At 39.1% G+C, this 19,932-nt stretch overlaps 1 protein-coding gene across 1 annotated transcript in view; it reads right to left on the bottom strand.

Annotated features, from left to right (window-relative positions):
* The window catches only part of LOC130367251 (vitelline membrane outer layer protein 1 homolog), a 94,943-nt gene extending 75,515 nt beyond the window's left edge, over window positions 1–19,428 (bottom strand). The window contains exons 1-2 of the mRNA XM_056569656.1: window positions 19,255–19,428; window positions 6,650–6,802 (exon numbers count right to left, since the gene is read on the bottom strand). Coding sequence (XP_056425631.1) covers window positions 6,650–6,802; window positions 19,255–19,428 — 327 coding nt within the window. The remainder of the gene's footprint in view (window positions 1–6,649; window positions 6,803–19,254) is intronic.
* Window positions 19,429–19,932: the final 504 nt, after the last annotated feature.

Raw genomic sequence — 19,932 nt, 5'->3', positions numbered from 1 at the left:
GCAATTTTTCCTTTTTTACTTTGGTAGTAGCTTTTTCTGCTCCATGTTTGAGCTGGAGTAAATTTAGTAAATTTTTAACGCTGTTGCGACTTTTTTTTGCGCAGTTGCGACTGTCGCAGTTAATAAATACCTGACTATCCGTAGTCCATTTTAAAATTATTACTACATAGTAAATTTTAGGAAAACTTGCTTTTCTCGCTTTCCAGTCAAAATGTCGCACGAAAAAGCGTGTAGTCGCAGTTGCGACAATTTTGCGACAATTATAGTAAAGAAAACCTGACTAAACCCGTTGATAAATGTCCATAATAGATTCCCTTGCTCACATATATACACATACATAGTTTCTCTAGCTCACATATATACACATACATAGATTCCCTTGCTCACATATATACACATACATAGATTCCCTTGCTCACATATATACACATACATAGATTCCCTTGCTCACACATATGCATAGATACATAGATTCACTTGCTCACATTTGCACACATACATAGATTCCCTTGCTCACACATATAGATAGATACATAGATTCCCTTGCTCACTTATATACACATACATAGATTCCCTTGCTCACATATATACACACATACATAGATTCCCTTGCTCACATATATACACATAAATAGATTCATTTGCTCACATATATACACATACATAGATTCCCTTGCTCACACATATATACACATACATAGATTCCCTTGCTCACACATATACATAGATACATAGATTCACTTGCTCACATATATACACACACATAGATTCCCTTGCTTACATATATACACATACATAGATTCACTTGCTCATATATATACACATACATAGATTAACTTGCTCACATACATACACATACATAGATTCATTTGCTCACATATATACACATACATAGATTCCCTTGCTCACATATATACACATACATAGATTCACTTGCTCACATATCTACACATACACAGATTCACTTGCTCACATATATACACATACATAGATTCCCTTGCTCACATATATACACACATAGATTCCCTTGCTCACATATATACACATACATAGATTCCCTTGCTCACATATATACACATACATAGATTCCCTTGCTCACATATATACACACACATAGATTCCCTTGCTCACATATATACACACATAGATTCCCTTGCTCACATATACACACATACATAGATTCCCTTGCTCACATATATACATATACATAGATTCCCTAGCTCACATATATACACATACATAGATTCCCTTGCTCACACATATATACACACATACATAGATTCCCTTGCTCACATATACACACATACATAGATTCCCTTGCTCACATATATACACATACAAAGATTCCCTTGCTCACATATATACACATATACATAGATTCCCTTGCTCACATATAGACACATACATAGATTCCCTTGCTCACACATATGCATAGATACATAGATTCCCTTGCTCACACATATACACACATAAATAGATTCCCTTGCTCACTTATATACACACATACATAGATTCCCTTGCTCACATATATACACATGCATAGATTCCCTTGCTCACATTTGCACACATGCATAGATTCCCTTGCTCACATATATACACATATACATAGATTCCCTTGCTCACAAATATACACAAATACATAGATTCCCTTGCTCACATATATATACATAAATAGATTCATTTGCTCACATATATACACATACATAGATTCCCTTGCTCACACATATACATAGATACATAGATTCACTTGCTCACATATATACACACATACATAGATTCCCTTGCTCACATATATACACATACATAGATTCCCTTGCTCACACATATGCATAGATACATAGATTCCCTTGCTCACATATATACACACACATAGATTCCCTTGCTCACACATATATACACACACATAGATTCCCTTGCTCACATATATACACACACATAGATTCCCTTGCTCACATATATACACATACATAGATTCACTTGCTCACATATATATACACATACATAGATTCACTTGCTCACATATATACACATACATAGATTCACTTGCTCACATATATACACATACATAGATTCATTTGCTCACATATATACACATACATAGATTCCCTTGCTCACATATATACACATACATAGATTCACTTGCTCACATATATACACATATACAGATTAACTTGCTCACATATATACACATACATAGATTCCCTTGCTCACATATATACACACACATAGGTTCCCTTGCTCACATATATACACACACATAGATTCCCTTGCTCACATATATACACACACATAGATTCCCTTGCTCACATATATACACACATAGAGGGACATTTATCAATGTTTGCTTATGTATTCCTTTTTTTAGTAATTTTTTCCTTACTTTTTTTTTGCTTATGTGCGACGTATTTATCAACTGCTTTCAGCCTGTTGATAATTTTCTTTCACGTAAGCAATTTTTCCTTTTTTACTTTGGTAGTAGCTTTTTCTGCTCCATGTTTGAGCTGGAGTAAATTTAGTCAATTTTTAACGCTGTTGCGACTTTTTTTTGCGCAGTTGCGACTGTCGCAGTTAATAAATACCTGACTATCCGTAGTCCATTTTAAAATTATTACTACATAGTAAATTTTAGGAAAACTTGCTTTTCTCGCTTTCCAGTCAAAATGTCGCACGAAAAAGCGTGTAGTCGCAGTTGCGACAATTTTGCGACAATTATAGTAAAGAAAACCTGACTAAACCCGTTGATAAATGTCCATAATAGATTCCCTTGCTCACATATATACACATACATAGTTTCTCTAGCTCACATATATACACATACATAGATTCCCTTGCTCACATATATACACATACATAGATTCCCTTACTCACATATATACACATACATAGATTCCCTTGCTCACACATATGCATAGATACATAGATTCACTTGCTCACATTTGCACACATACATAGATTCCCTTGCTCACACATATAGATAGATACATAGATTCCCTTGCTCACTTATATACACATACATAGATTCCCTTGCTCACATATATACACACATACATAGATTCCCTTGCTCACATATATACACATAAATAGATTCATTTGCTCACATATATACACATACATAGATTCCCTTGCTCACACATATATACACATACATAGATTCCCTTGCTCACACATATACATAGATACATAGATTCACTTGCTCACATATATACACACACATAGATTCCCTTGCTTACATATATACACATACATAGATTCACTTGCTCATATATATACACATACATAGATTAACTTGCTCACATACATACACATACATAGATTCATTTGCTCACATATATACACATACATAGATTCCCTTGCTCACATATATACACATACATAGATTCACTTGCTCACATATCTACACATACACAGATTCACTTGCTCACATATATACACATACATAGATTCCCTTGCTCACATATATACACACATAGATTCCCTTGCTCACATATATACACATACATAGATTCCCTTGCTCACATATATACACATACATAGATTCCCTTGCTCACATATATACACACACATAGATTCCCTTGCTCACATATATACACACATAGATTCCCTTGCTCACATATACACACATACATAGATTCCCTTGCTCACATATATACATATACATAGATTCCCTAGCTCACATATATACACATACATAGATTCCCTTGCTCACACATATATACACACATACATAGATTCCCTTGCTCACATATATACACATACATAGATTCCCTTGCTCACATATATACACATACATAGATTCCCTTGCTCACATATATACACACACATAGATTCCCTTGCTCACATATATACACATATAGATTCCCTTGCTCACATATACACACATACATAGATTCCCTTGCTCACATATATACATATACATAGATTCCCTAGCTCACATATATACACATGCATAGATTCCCTTGCTCACATAAATACACATACATAGATTCCCTTGCTCACACATATACACACATACATAGATTCCCTTGCTCACATATATGCACATACATAGATTCCCTTGCTCACATATATACACATATACATAGATTCCCTTGCTCACATATATACACATACATAGATTCCCTTGCTCACATATATACACATACATAGATTCCCTTGCTCACACATATACACCCATACATAGATTCCCTTGCTCACATATATACACATACCTAGATTCCCTTGCTCACATATATACACATACATAGATTCCCTTGCTCACATACATACACATACATAGATTCCCTTGCTCACACATATACACACATACATAGATTCCCTTGCTCACATATATACACACACATAGATTCCCTTGCTCACATATACACATACACATAGATTCCCTTGCTCACATATACATATATACATAGATTCCCTTGCTCACATATATACACATACATAGATTCCCTTGCTCACATATATACACATACATAGATTCCCTTGCTCACATATATACACATATACATAGATTCCCTTGCTCACATATATACACATACATAGATTCCCTTGCTCACATATATACACATACATAGATTCCCTTGCTCACATATATACACATATACATAGATTCCCTTGCTCACATATATACACATACATAGATTCCCTTGCTCACATATATACACATACATAGATTCCCTTGCTCACATATATACACATACATAGATTCCCTTGCTCACATATACACACACATAGATTCCCTTGCTCACATATATACACATACATAGATTCCCTTACTCACACATATATACACATACATAGATTCCCTTGCTCACATATATACACATACATAGATTCCCTTGCTCACATATATACACATACATAGATTCACTTGCTCACATATATACACATACATAGATTCACTTGCTCACATATATACACATACATAGATTCACTTGCTCACATATATACACATACATAGATTCCCTTGCTCACATATATACACATACATAGATTCCCTTGCTCACATATATACACATACATAGATTCCCTTGCTCACATATATACACATACATAGATTCCCTTGCTCACATATATACATATACATAGATTCCCTAGCTCACATATACACATACATAGATTCCCTTGCTCACATATATACACATACATAGATTCCCTTGCTCACATATATACACATACATAGATTCCCTTGCTCACACAAATACACACATACATAGATTCCCTTGCTCACATATATACACATACATAGATTCCCTTGCTCACATATATACACATAAATAGATTCCCTTGCTCACATATATACACATACATAGATTCCCTTGCTCACATATATACACATACATAGATTCCCTTGCTCACATATATACACATACATAGATTCCCTTGCTCACATATATACACATACATAGATTCCCTTGCTCACATATATACACATACATAGATTCCCTTGCTCACATATATACACATACATAGATTCCCTTGCTCACATATATACACATACATAGATTCCCTTGCTCACATATATACACATAAATAGATTCATTTGCTCACATATATACACATAAATAGATTCTCTTGCTCACACATATATACACATACATAGATTCCTTTGCTCACATATATACACATACATAGATTCCCTTGCTCACATATATACACATACATAGATTCCCTTGCTCACACATATACGCATACATAGATTCCCTTGCTTACACATATACGCATATACATAGATTCCCTTGCTCACACATATACGCATATACATAGATTCCCTTGCTCACATATATACACATACATAGATTCATTTGCTCACATATATACACATACATAGATTCCCTTGCTCACATATATACACATACATAGATTTCCTTGCTCACATATATACACATATACATAGATTCCCTTGCTCACATATATACACATACATAGATTCCCTTGCTCGCATATACACACATACATAGATTCCCTTGCTCACATATATACACACATACATAGATTCCCTTGCTCACATATATACACACACACATAGATTCATTTGCTCACATATATACACATACATAGATTCCCTTGCTCACACATATACATAGATACATAGATTCACTTGCTCACATATATACGCATACATAGATTCCCTTGCTCACATATATACACATACATAGATTCCCTTGCTCACACATATACATAGATACATAGATTCACTTGCTCACATATATATACATACATAGATTCCCTTGCTCACATATATACACATACATAGATTCCCTTGCTCACACATATACATAGATTCACTTGCTCACATATATACACATACATAGATTCCCTTGCTCACATATATACACATACATAGATTCCCTTGCTCACACATATACATAGATACATAGATTCACTTGCTCACATATATATACATACATAGATTCACTTGCTCACACACAGACACACAAACTGACATACATTTGCTCACATATATACACAGAATTGCTTACATGCTAACAGTAAGGCCCCATCCCCCTCTGCTGTGGCACATGTATAGAGGGGCACACACACACATAGCCACATCATACAGACAGACACATATACACACAAACACCCATATAGACACATCATACAGACATACAAACTGACATACAATCACTCACATAAATATACAATCACTTACAGTAAGGGTCCCATGTCTCTCTGCACAGGCTGGAGATTCTTGGACGGACAGACTGTGGGCGGGGCTTCCCTCTGCCTCCTCTGCCCTTGTCTCCTCCGTGTTGAGAGGAGAAGAGAAATGGCAGATTATGACAGGGTAAGTGGCGCCCCCTTCCTGCAGGGAGGGCATAACACCCTGCATCAAATCACATACAACTCCCCAACAAAAGATAATTTTACTGCCCCTGTCACCCTGAGTCTGCAGCTCCTTTTGTGAGGGCACTAGAGGGGCAGGTGAGGAAAAAGGCAGGGGCTCCAGCCTCCTTTCACTCCTATGTGTGCACGTCCCTGTCGGCAGTCATGTCCATAAATCCAAGAAGACTTGTCATCCCTGGAGATTAAATTTAGCTTTTAATAGATTCCAAAATAATAATTTTTGCGCTCAAAATTACCACTAGGTGGCAGTGTGTGCTTTAAAATTACAGTCCCTATTTGTAATAGTTTTCATTGCATTCTATGCGGGGATGAAACTGATCACGGAGCTCTGTTTGCAGCACTCTGCTCTGACACCATCTATAGACATAGTGTCACAGCGCACCATGATTCATCCATATTATAAGTACGGCGACTGAGCTAAAACTTCCTCCTCTGGCTCAACGTTTCGCTAGTTGGACCTAGCTTTTTCAAGAGTATCAGTATGAGTATAAGTACGGGGACTGAGCTAAAACTTCCTCCTCTGGCCAGTTTTAGCTCAGTCCCTGTACTTATAATATGGATGGATCACGGTGCGCTGTGACACTATGTCTGTAGACGGTGTCAGAGCAGAGTGCTGCAAACAGAGCTCCGTGATCGGTTTCATCCCCGCATAGAATGCGATGAAAACTATTACAAATAGGGACTGTAATTTTAAAGGGTACCTCTCATCAAATAAACTTTTGATATATTTTAGATTAATGAATGTTGAATAACTTTCCAATAGCATGTTAATGAAAAATATGCTTCTTTCTATTGTATTTTTCCCGATCAGTCCTATCAGCAAGCATTTCTGACTCATGCTGGAGTCCTAAACACTCAGAGCTGCCAGCCTGCTTTGTTCACAGCCAAACAGGCTGTGAACAAAGCAGGCTGGCAGCTCTGAGTGTTCTCCTTTGTGAACAAAGCAGACTGGCAGCTCGTAGTGTTTAGGAATCCAGCATGAGTCTGAAATGCTTGCTGCCAGGACTGGTAGGGAGACCCCTAGTGGTCATTTCTTCAAAGTGGAAAATTAAATAGAAAGAAGCATATTTTTTCATAACATGCAATTGTAAAGTTATTCTACATACATTAATCTATAATATATCAAAAGTTTTTTTGATGAGAGGTACCCTTTAAAGCACACACTGCCACCTAGTGGTAATTTTGAGCACAAAAATTATTATTTTGGATTTTATTAAAAGCTAAGTTTTAGACCACAGAGGGTCTCTATTCAGGGTTTCCCTGAGGGGACACATATCCCCAAGGTTGTTGTTCAATATTTAAGTGCCCGTAGACCCTCTAGGGGTACTTGTTAAGCTAATTGATGTAACTTAGCCTCGTTGCACAGGGCCGAGGAGAAGAAATAGATTTACTTAGACATACACTTGCAATATATAATAAACACCGATATTTAGTTTTTCTACAAAAATGTTAAAAAAAATATAAAAAAGATATAGTAAAATATGTCACTATCTACAGAACACAATCTGAAACTAATTTTGCCGTATAATTCAGATTATAAAAAGATAGAGAATATTATATCCAAACATTGGAGTAAAATTAAAGCAGACAAAGATGTGGTCCTGCAATAGTTTACACCAAAGCCCCAAACCTAGGACTAGCTGTGGCACCCTCCGTCAAACCCCCAACAAATAAAACTCAAAAATCTTCTGAAATTTGGCTTAGTACAAAAGGATTCTTCCGATGTGGTCTATGCCCCAATTGTTTAACCCCTTAAGGACCCGGGCTTTTTCAGTTTTTTCCTTTTCAATTTTCCTCCTTAACTTAAAAAAATCATAACTCTTTAAAATTTTCACCTAAAATTCTATATGATGGCTTATTTTTTGCGTCACTAATTCTCCTTTGTAATGACATAAGTCATTTTACCCAAAAATCTACGGTGAAACGGGAAAAAAAATCAATGTGCGACAAAATTGATGAAAAAACACAAATTTATTCCGTTTTTACGCAGTACATTTCTCGGCAAAAATGATACCTTATCTTTATTCTGTAGGTCTATACAGTTAAAATGATCCCCTATTTATATAGGTTTGATTTTGTATTACTTCAGAAAAAAATCATGAATACATGTAGGAAAATGTATATGTTTAAAATTGTCATATTCTGACCCCCTATAACTTTATTTTTCTGTGTTCAGGGCGCTATGAGGGCTAATTTTTTGCGCCATGATCTGAAATTTTTAGCGGTACCATTTTTATTCTGATCAGACTTTATGATCACTTTTTATTCACTTTTTTGTGGTATAAAAAGTGATCAAAAATGCGCTATTTTGGACTTTGAAATTTTTTTGCGTGTACACCATTGAACGTGCGGTTTAAAAAGCGGTATATTATTTATAATTCGGACATTTCCGCACGCCGCGATACCATATATGTTTATTTTTATTTTTATTTACACTGTGTTTTATTTATTCTTGGAAATGCCGGGTGATTCAAACTTTTATTAAGGGAAGGGATAATTGAAAGGGTTAATGATTTTTTTTACACTTTTCTTATACCATATTATAGCTCCTATAGGGAGGGCTATAACATTGCATTAACTGATCTTTTACACTGATTGATCCATCTCCATAGGAATGGATCAATCAATGTTTTCGGCGATTGAATGCGATTGATGTCTGGATCTCAGGCTTGAAGCTTTCAATCGGCGATCGGACTGCAGGAAGGAAGGTAAGAGACCTCCTCCTGTGCTACAGCTGTTCGGGATGCCGCGATTATACCGCAGCGATCCCGAACAGCTCCCTGAGCTAACCGGCAACTTTCACTTTCGTTTTTAGCCGCGCGGCTCAGCTGTGAGCGCGCGGCTAGAGGGTTAATAGCGCGCGATCAGTGCCGCGCGCTATTAGAGGCGGATCCCGGCTTCATTATGACGCCGGGCCCGCCGCGATATGATGCGGGGTCACCGTTTGACCCCAAGTTATATCGCAGGACCGGGATCCAGGACGTACTCATACGTCCTGGGTCCTTAAGAGGTTAAAAGTAAAGGGTCCTAAAAAAAAAAAAACTATGGAAGCAATATCTTGCAGCAACAGTTTAAAATGGTCCATAGAAGATCATATTTCATGTAATACTACAGGTGTTATATACAGAATAGAATGTAGTTGTAAGAAACAATATACAGTGGTCCCTCAAGTTACAATATTAATTGGTTCCAGGATGACCATTGTATGTTGAAACCATTGTATGTTGAGACCAGCCTTTGGCTGTCCGGGCATGCTGGGAGTTGTAGTTTTGCAACAGCTGGGGGCACCCTGCTTGGGAAACACTGGTCTATGTAGAGGACAGGAGCTTCTTCAGGGTCCTTTACAGTACACAGTGTCCTAAAAAAGTAACACGGAGCTGCCCTGACCTGGTGTCCAAAGGAGCAGCTAACCCTGGTACAGGTAAAGAGTACAGAACATGTAATACCTCCCTGTACTGTAGGGGGCGCTACCAGACACCAGTCAGTACATACACTTCAGTAATACAGGTAAAGAGTACAGAACATGTAATACCTCCCTGTACTGTAGGGGGCGCCACCAGACACCAGTCAGTACATACACTTCAGTAGTACAGGAAAAGAGAACAGAACATGTAATACCTCCCTGTATTGTAGGGGGCGCTACCGGATACCAGTCAGTACATACACTTCAGTAATACAGGTAAAGAGTACAGAACATGTAAAAACTCCCTGTACTGTAGGGAGCGATACCAGATACCAGTCAGTGCATACACTTCAGTAATACAGGTAAAGATTACAGAACATGTAATACCTCCCTGTACTGTAGGGGGTGCTATCAGACACCAGTCAGTGCATACTCTTCAGTAATACAGGTAAAGAGTACAGAACATGTAATACCTCCCTGTACTGTAGGGGGCGCTACCAGACACCAGTTTGTGCATATACTTCAGTAATACAGGTAAAGAGTACAGAACATGTAATACCTCCCTGTACTGAAGGGGGCGCTACCAGACACCAGTCAGTGCATACACTTCAGTAATACAGGTAAAGAGTACAGAACATGTAATACCTCCCTGTACTGAAGGGGGCGCTACCGGATACCAGACAGTGCATACGCTTCAGTAATACAGGAGTTTTACCAGTGAATGCCCATTCTGATTGGTCAGTTCATCGACACGTTTCACGGATCTGGACTGTCTTTACATTGTATGTTGAGTCCGGTTTCAACTTACAATGTCCAGAAAAGATCATTGTATGTTGAAACTATTGTATGTTGAGGCCATTGAAAGTTGAGGGATAACTGTATAGGAAGAACCAAGAGAACTTTAAAGATACGTATTGGGGAGCATATTATGAATATTAAAAATGGCAATCAGAAACATCCCCTGTCAGCGCACTTTGCAAATTTGTGCATAATAGAGATTTAACATTTTTTTCCTTCATCGGGATACAGAAAATAAAAAAAGATTGGAGAGGATGTCTAATTATTAGGATGTCTAGAACAGAGAGCAAAAAAATCTGAGTTTGATACTTTAGAGCCAAATTGGCTGAATTCTACTTTTGAATTATTTGGTTTCTTGTAGGGGACGTGCAGGTGCCCAGAGTCCACCCTCTTTTTATATCCAGGGTGGACTCGGGGGGCTTCCTTGTCCCCTACATATTCTCCACAGCAAGATTTTCATTCATATGTATATGTACAATATAGTCCTGGTTGTGTGAATCTCTATGTTCCTTTTCATAGTACGATGTTTAGGTTTGGTAGTTATACATATCAACTCACATGATTGTGGTTCTCCTATAAGTATTATTTATCACTATTTACATATCTTTCTATCATTTTCAGTTTTATTTTATTTTATTATTTTTCATTTTTCCACACCTATTTTTTAACTCTTTTTATTTTTATATTTATTTTTATATTTATTTTTATATTTATTTTATTTTTATTTTTATATTTTTATAATTTTTCTTTATTTTTTTCTTTATTTTTCTTTTTTCTTTTATTTTATTATTTATTATTTTTTATTTTATATTTTTTATTTTAATTTACGTTTTTCATTTTTATTATTATTATTTTTATATTTTTTTATTATTTTTTATTTTATTTATTATTTATTTTTTGTTGTTAATTTTATTTTTATTTTAAATTCTTATATTACAATTATTATGTCTATTGGCATTTTATTTTATTATTTTTCTTATTATTATTATTATTATTTATTTTTTCTTATTTCATTATTCTCTTTATTTGTATTTGTATAAGATATATTCTGTAAGTATATTGATTTAATACACTGTGTATTAAATTTTGTCTATTTTTATGATGTCCTTATGATTGGTGTCTGTATGCTTTTACACATGATGCGGTAGTTCAAAACCGCGGACATTTATCCAACTATTCACTGATAGTGATGCCAGTACGGATTTTACAAATGAAGTAATCCACATGGAAATCCGTTCCAAGTTTTTGTTCACCCTAAGTATCACCCATGTGCATTTGATTTGATTGCAACCAAAGCAATACTTAAATGGATCAGTTTCTTCATATCTAGCACACATACCTACTGAGGAAAGGGCCGTGTTCTACTTGTAAGAGCCCTGAAACGCGTCTAGGTGTATGATTTTAGCACCGATATTTTACTCACCTCTGAAGGACCGATTGTGGGTCAAACCAGCAATACCATCTAAGTCTACACATCCAGGTGGCGTTGCCAAGCGCCTTAGACGTCACACGCCATCAGGATACCACGAGGTCTGCACCGCTAAGATTCCAACTACAGCGAAAGATCACGGGAGCGGCTATCATTCACACTGGTCTGTGGCAGGCAGACTGCCGCGGTGACGCATGCCAGTGTCTTTTTACCACCCGAGATTTGCGGACCTCATCGGTTGTCCTCAAGTGACGTTTCGGTGGGACTCTATTCAAGCTGGTAAATACTAACTCATCCATTCCTTTCAGTTTATCATGATTCTATATCAGTTACAGGACTTTAACACATCTCTGGACTTCCAGTTACCGGACTATTGAAAGTGACATATTTTACTATATCTTTTTTATATTTTTTGTATTTGTATTGATCGGACTTGTTGATCGCTTTTTATTCATTTTTTCATGATATAAAAAGTGACCAAAAAAATTAAAAAAATTTTAAATTGTGAGTAATTGTTAATGTTTAAGTCTACCATACATTCCAAATTTTTCTACATTCTCTTTGACCCCCCTTACTCCTCATCCATCTAAGCTCCTTATTTTTCATGATATTCAAACCTTCCTTCCATTCCTCTATCTGCTATTCTTTAGGGAATATCCAATTCCTTAATATGGTCAGTCTGGCGAAGAACAAAATCCGATGTAGTAGGCACTCAAATTTGCCCATCTTACCAATAGCTCCCAGCAGTATAAACTCTATCGTACGAGGTACCTTCACAGGGATTTTACTTTCTACCTCTTTTATTACAGATTCCCAGAAAACAGATATCTTCTCACACGACCAGAAGCTGTGTAGATAATCTGCTTCTTCCAAACCACATTTAACACACTGTGACGTAATTTTCACCCCTATCCTATATAAATGAAGCGCGGAATAGTGGGTCCTGTGTAGTATCTTAAATTGTGTGATTTTATGTTCCATATTACGAGAAACCGTGCTTATATTTTGGGCCATAATGTCCCAGTCATCTTCAGACACAGTACCCACTATCCCGGACCATTTTTCTTTGATTCTATCGGTCCCCCTTACTCCAATAATCTTATTTAATTTCTTATACAAAATTGATATTCCTTTTTTTTTAAGTGCTGTATTTGGGTTAGTGCTTCTATCAAATTGTGTTTCTGTGTTACATATATCTCCTTGTCTATCGTGTTATGGACTGCATGACTAACTTGCCAATAGTACAGCCAATCATTATCACTAATGTCATACCCCCTTTTTATGTGCTCAAATGAAAAAAGTTGTCCTCTATCAAATATTAGTTCCAATCGTTTTATACCCTTACTATCCCAAAAAGTTGACTCACAATCCACCAATTCTTTAAATTTGTTGTTACCCCATAGGGGTGTGAACCCAAAACTATTTTCTATATGTAATTCCTCCTTTAATCTTTCCCATACTTTTTTGTATTTATACAATAGCATTGTGTTATTTGAACCGCTCTCCTCATAATCATCTAATTCCAACACCTCATATATGTTCTCTTTCTCCTTATCTATTACAGTCTTCTCCAGATATCTAGAATTCCTCCAATTCACGACTCGTACCAACTGCGCGGCCAAGTAATAAACAAGAAAGTTGGGCATGTCCAATCCCCCCCCTATCTCCAGGGGCCATAAAATATCTGTACTTCAGACGAACCCTTTTTCTTCCCCATAACAATCTACCCAGTATCACTTCTATCTTCCGGAACCAGCACTTGCCGATCCACATTGGCGAGGCACTAAGAAAGAAAAGGATCTGTGGGAGGACCACCATTTTTACTATCGCCATCCTTTCTGACATAGAGAAAGGCATTTTAATCCATACTTCTACTCTCTTCGCCAGACTATTTAATAGGGGCCGTATATTGTCAATCACAAACCTATCATTTGCGGCTGCTATTTTTACTCCCAAATAGGGGAAACATTCGTTTTTTTTTTTAGCACGGATAGTCTTCCCACCATCTCCCCCATATCTTCATCCAGGGGGAGCATAGTAGATTTACTCCAGTTTATCTCCAACCCAGATAGAGGGGCAAATACCTCGAACAGCTTAATGATACGATGTATTTTTTCTTGTGGGTTAGTTACAAAAAGGAGGATATCATCTGCAAATAATAAGATCTTACTCATCTCTCCATTTACTCCAAATCCCTCATAGACATTATTATCTCTTATCCAAGCCGCTAGGGGTTCAATATAAATGAAAAATAAAGAGGGTGAGAGGGGGCAGCCCTGCCTTGTTCCTCTACTTAGTTTGAATGGGTAGGAGGGAATTCCATCCACCACTACACTCGCCTCAGGGTTAGTGTACAATAACTGAATATAACTCAAAAACCTCGGGCCCACCCCAACCCTCTTCAAAACTTCCCAGAGGTATCCCCACTCCACCCTGTCAAAAGCTTTAGTAGCGTCCAGTGACAGAATGGAGCGGGGGCCCCGGGATAGACTCTGGATTGCCTCATACACCTGGTGGATATTGTCATGGACCGTTCTTCCTGACCTAAACCCTCCCTGGTCATTGCCCACCACTACATCCACCACTTTATCCAATCTCCTTTCCAATACTTTCGCTATTATCTTTATATCCGTATTAAGCAAGGAGATAGGACGATACGAACCCAAATCCAAGGGGTCTTTATCTTTTTTCCTAATGAGTCTAACATTAGCCTCACACATTGATTTAGGGAGAACCCCCCCCCCCCCCTCCAGGATTCATTAATGATACCCAGCAGTTTTGGAAGTAGCAGGGTTGAGTATATCCTATATATCTGGAATGGAATGCCATCGGACCCGGGGGATGTATTCCCTTGAATTGATGCCAATGCTTCCTCCAGCTCCTGGAGGGAGATTGGGTCATCCAAGGAATCCCTGACATCCTCTGTCAGACTTGGAATATTAATTCCCCTCAAAAATTCCACTACGTCAGCCCTATTAATATTGCTGCTTATATAGAGATTGGAGAAAAAAGAGCTAACCATTTGGGCTATTTCTTCTCTTTCTGTGGTTATGCTGCCATCCTCCCTCCTCAGAGCCATAATACCACATTCCTCGCCTTGATTTTTAAGTAATCTTGACAATGTCTTATTTGGTTTCCCTTTCTCAAAGAAGTTAAATTGCCCACTAAAGAATAGTTTATTTTGTGCCTTTTTAAGTAGATATTCTTTATATTCCTCTTGAGCTGCCTTCAATTCTAACAGCTGTTCACCCCCACTGTCCTCTTCTATCCCTGCTTCTAATGTTGCCACTTTACTATCCAGTGTTGATTCTTCCTGTGAGAATTCCTTTTTCTTTTTATTAATTCGCCCTATATATAGGCCCCTCAAATATGCCTTCATGGTATCCCATACCACCTGAGGGTTTGCAGACTTATGATTAATCTCCCAGAATGCCTCTATTTCCTGTCTAAACCAGTCCTGGTCTCCCACTAATTCTATCCAGTGGGGGTTGAGCCGAAAGCCCAACCTTTTCCCACCCATTGCCTTACCTCCAACTTCCACCATCACTGGGCAATGGTCCGATAGGGTTTTAGCTTTGTACTGCACCCTACTGGTCCAGGTCATCGCATTCTTATCACACAGGCATAAGTCAATTCGGGAAGCAGTGTTATATGAGGTAATAAAGCATGAGTACTGTCTTACTCCTGGGTTTAGTTTCCGCCACCCATCAACCCAATTCATCTCTCCACAGTATCTCGCCAATGCTGTTTCATTCCCCCCTACATTCCTACCTAATTTGTATCTGTCCATACTAGGGTCCATTACATTATTCAAGTCTCCAACTATCCATAATGCCGCATGTGTCTTACTTTCGCTATAACTCATGAGGTCCCTCAGAACATCCACTCCAAAAGGTGGAGGAATATAAACAAAAGCCAAGATAACGGCCCTATTTTCCCATATGCCATAGAGAAATACGTATCGACCATACTTGTCTACCTTTGCATTTTTAGTTTCGAATGGTACCTTCCTATGGACATATACTGATACTCCCACGGAGTAAGAAGAGAGTCTGGAATGGTATTCTTCTTTGGCCCACTTCCTTGGTAGTATCTGCTCATCTCTTGACCTATAGGTCTCGACTAAACATATGATCGCAGGAAGGCACCTCCGAATATAATCAAAGATTGCACACTTTTTAATTCTATCCGACATGCCTCGCACGTTCCAGGCTAACAATTTGAGCATTGACATATTAACCTAAGAAACGAAAAAAAAAAAAAGGGAGAGCTCCTCTTTCGATCTTCCCGTGCCATCCCTCCCCCTTCCCCCTACCCTCTACTATGCATTCCTATCCTAGTGTCACCCCAGAGATCCCCCCCACCCCTCCCCCCCGAGACGTAGATTTAATACTCAACTATTACTTCCAACCCCTAATGCCACAATAGTATCTTATATTACATGCCTTCTTTATCCATCCATTCTGAGACTTCTTGTGGGGTTCCAAATATTGTTACCTTTCCCTTATGCTCTACCCGGAGTCTCGTTGGAAACAACCGAGAGACGGGCACCCCCGCGTTCTTTAGCCGCCTTTTTATCTCCCGAAAGGATGCCCTTTTCCTATTGGTCTCCCAAGAGAAATCCGGATATACAAAAATATTCTGTCCATTATACTGTAGGTCCCTCACCTCTCTTGCCCTCCTAAGGATAGTGTCCCTATCCTGGGAGGTATATAACTTAATTAGGATTGTCCTAGGGGGACCCCCCGGAGGGGATATCCGCCTTGGTACCCGATGAGCTCGTTCAATCCCAAACATTGGGGTAAGATACCCTTCCCCTATCACTTCCTTCAGCCATCTACTGAGAAACTGTATAGCAGAGTCCCCTCCCCTCCGCCCCTTCAGGAAACCCCACCATCCTTATGTTACAACGTCTAGATCTATCTTCAATGTCAGTGAGCTTATCTTTGACAGATGTCCTCTCCTTTTTCAAGTCATTAACCTCCTCCTCCAAAACCTTAATCCTATTTTCTGTTTCAGGGGCTTCTTCCTCCAGTCTGGAAATCCTATCTCTCATCTTGGTCATATCGTGTCTTATCAGAGATACCTCGGTAGATACCACACCCAGTTATTTATTTTTTATCCTCAATTGCACAATTAGATTTTTTTACCCCTCCCAAGATCTCCTCCAACATCTGAGTTCCCATAGGGGGCACAGACTGCCCATCCTCAGTTTCTTCCACTTCCAAGACCGAGTACCTACAGCCTGTTTTACTAGGGCAGAGATCCTTCTGGGTTCTAGTTTTAATACCCACAGCTGGAGACTTCCATATTTTATCCAGTTTACCCATAGCCCCCTTATCTTTTTGTGGCGAGGTGCCCCCTGATCTTCTGGGGTTCACCTTAGGGGCCATTTCTCCCGCTATTTCTCTTCGCTTTATATTTGTGGGGTATACGTATCACCACCAGGGTGTCACGTATTAACTTAGCAACTTTATGCACCATAGGCCCCTCCCACCCAGAAATTTACATCCAATTATTTACAACATACAAAAGTGAGGATTCACAGTCCCATATGGCTCTGGGGTGCACTTTGAACCGAGGGTGTCACAGCCTGATCTAGAAGTATCCACCACCAAATATAGCATACTAATATGCAACTAAGAAATCGTTAGCGTGTTCACGCTCCCCCTGATAGACAGTCCAATCTCCCCCTAGAGTCACTGATCTTATTGGGTCCAGGGAGAGGGTCCAATTCCATGAAAGAGGGAGTCTTATAAGGCCAAGTTGTTCGATTTAGTCCGTGAGTCCAGGTTTCTCCTGTATAAGAGAGAGAGAGGGGGGATAAGTCCTCTAGAAACATCGGTTTTTACAGTATGGCAGGCCATAGATACTTCTACGTGGCCATAATTATACCATTCATACTCCTCAAAGTCCATACAGATTTCATTATGGGCAGAGAGTCTCCATGGCTAAGAGTAAAGGATGCCTAAAGGGAGGAGGGAGGGGGGCGCCAGTCCCACAACGCTCAGTAAATTCAGTTCCCCAAGACCCCAGTTGTCCATTAGGGCTCGGCCTAGGTAAGCAGGACAGGAGTATCACTACCACTGTAGTTAGGAGTATTGTAACTCGCTTCCCATGTGTAGCAACCAAGTATCCCCCCAGGGGGGATCAGCTGATAATATACATGTCTGCCTCATAAGGACATTTAGCAAACTCAATGGCTGCTCCACAGTTACCAACCATCGCAGGGGAATAGGGGGGAGACCCGGCATGTGCATTGCCACGGCTGTCACTCACCAAGTCGCTAGGAGGAGTGACCAGGCAGGGAGTCTGGCGTCCAATATTGTCAATTCCACATGGGACCAGTGCTGGGGGCTGCTGCTGTTCAAAATATTGCCGAGGTATTAATAACTGGTTTCACCTATTAGAGGAAATCCGTGAGTAGGTTTCATGGCAGTTTATCCTCATGTAAGACTCATCCATGCAGGGAGACTGCTTACTTAGATGACCTGCCCCCCAAAAGGAAGCGATAACTCACCGGCTTAAACACTGTTCAGATAATTATCACATGTAGCATCCGATCGCTTTTCTCAGTTCCTCTCTCCTTTCCACAAGAAAGGGTCTGGTCCGGCCTAAACAAATCCCAGCAAGGAGTAGCGGAGCTCCACACGTGCCCCTCAACACCTCCAAGCCGCTATAACGTGCTGTGAGGCAGGTGCCACCATATATGGGCTTCCGGAGCAAGCCCGAAGCTCCTCTCAGTAACTGGCCGCAAAGACCACACCTCCCTCTCTCTCACCTCCTCTCCGGCGTCTCTTTCCACAGCGCCTCCCGTCCCGTCCGACGACGGGTCGCGCCACCACCATCTCACTCCTCCCTCCTCCTGCGGCCAAATCCAGTGCCCCCAGCTCTTCACAAGGCGTCCGGGTAGGAAAGCATTACTGTCGGCGTTAGTCTGTGAGTATGCCGGCATCCTGGGGTCGGCATCCACTCCACGTCCGTCCCGAGGGCTCAGGGGGCGGGGCCGGAGCCCCGTAGCGTGCGGCCCTAGCTCATGCCACCGTCACTTCCTTCCTCCTTTTTTTTTTTTTTTCTCTTCTTTTCTTTCCTCTTTCCTCTTTCCTTTTCTGGGTGCCAGTGGGTGTGGTGGGGGTGGGATGGGGGGGTCGTGTTAATAATGATTAGGTATACTTCTCAGATGTAAACAAACATGGCTATTTGGCCTTTATGTCTTTTGTCTTTTCTTGATTGGTGACGTTGTTATATCTGAATTGTACAATGTATTTTTGTAAGTTTTTAATATTAAAATAAAAACGTATATAAAACAAAAAAAAAAGGGACCAAAAATACACAATTTTGGAATTTGGAATTTTTTGGTGCGTACGCCATTGACCGTGCGGTTTAATTAACTATATATTTTTATAATTCGGACATTTCCGCACATACCACATATGTATATTTTTATTTACACAGTTTT

Source organism: Hyla sarda, chromosome 4, assembly GCF_029499605.1.
Source record: "Hyla sarda isolate aHylSar1 chromosome 4, aHylSar1.hap1, whole genome shotgun sequence".
NCBI classification, from domain to species: domain Eukaryota; kingdom Metazoa; phylum Chordata; class Amphibia; order Anura; family Hylidae; genus Hyla; species Hyla sarda.
The sequence above is the reverse complement of the archived record's forward strand: the minus strand, read 5'-3'. Positions and strand labels throughout refer to the sequence as shown.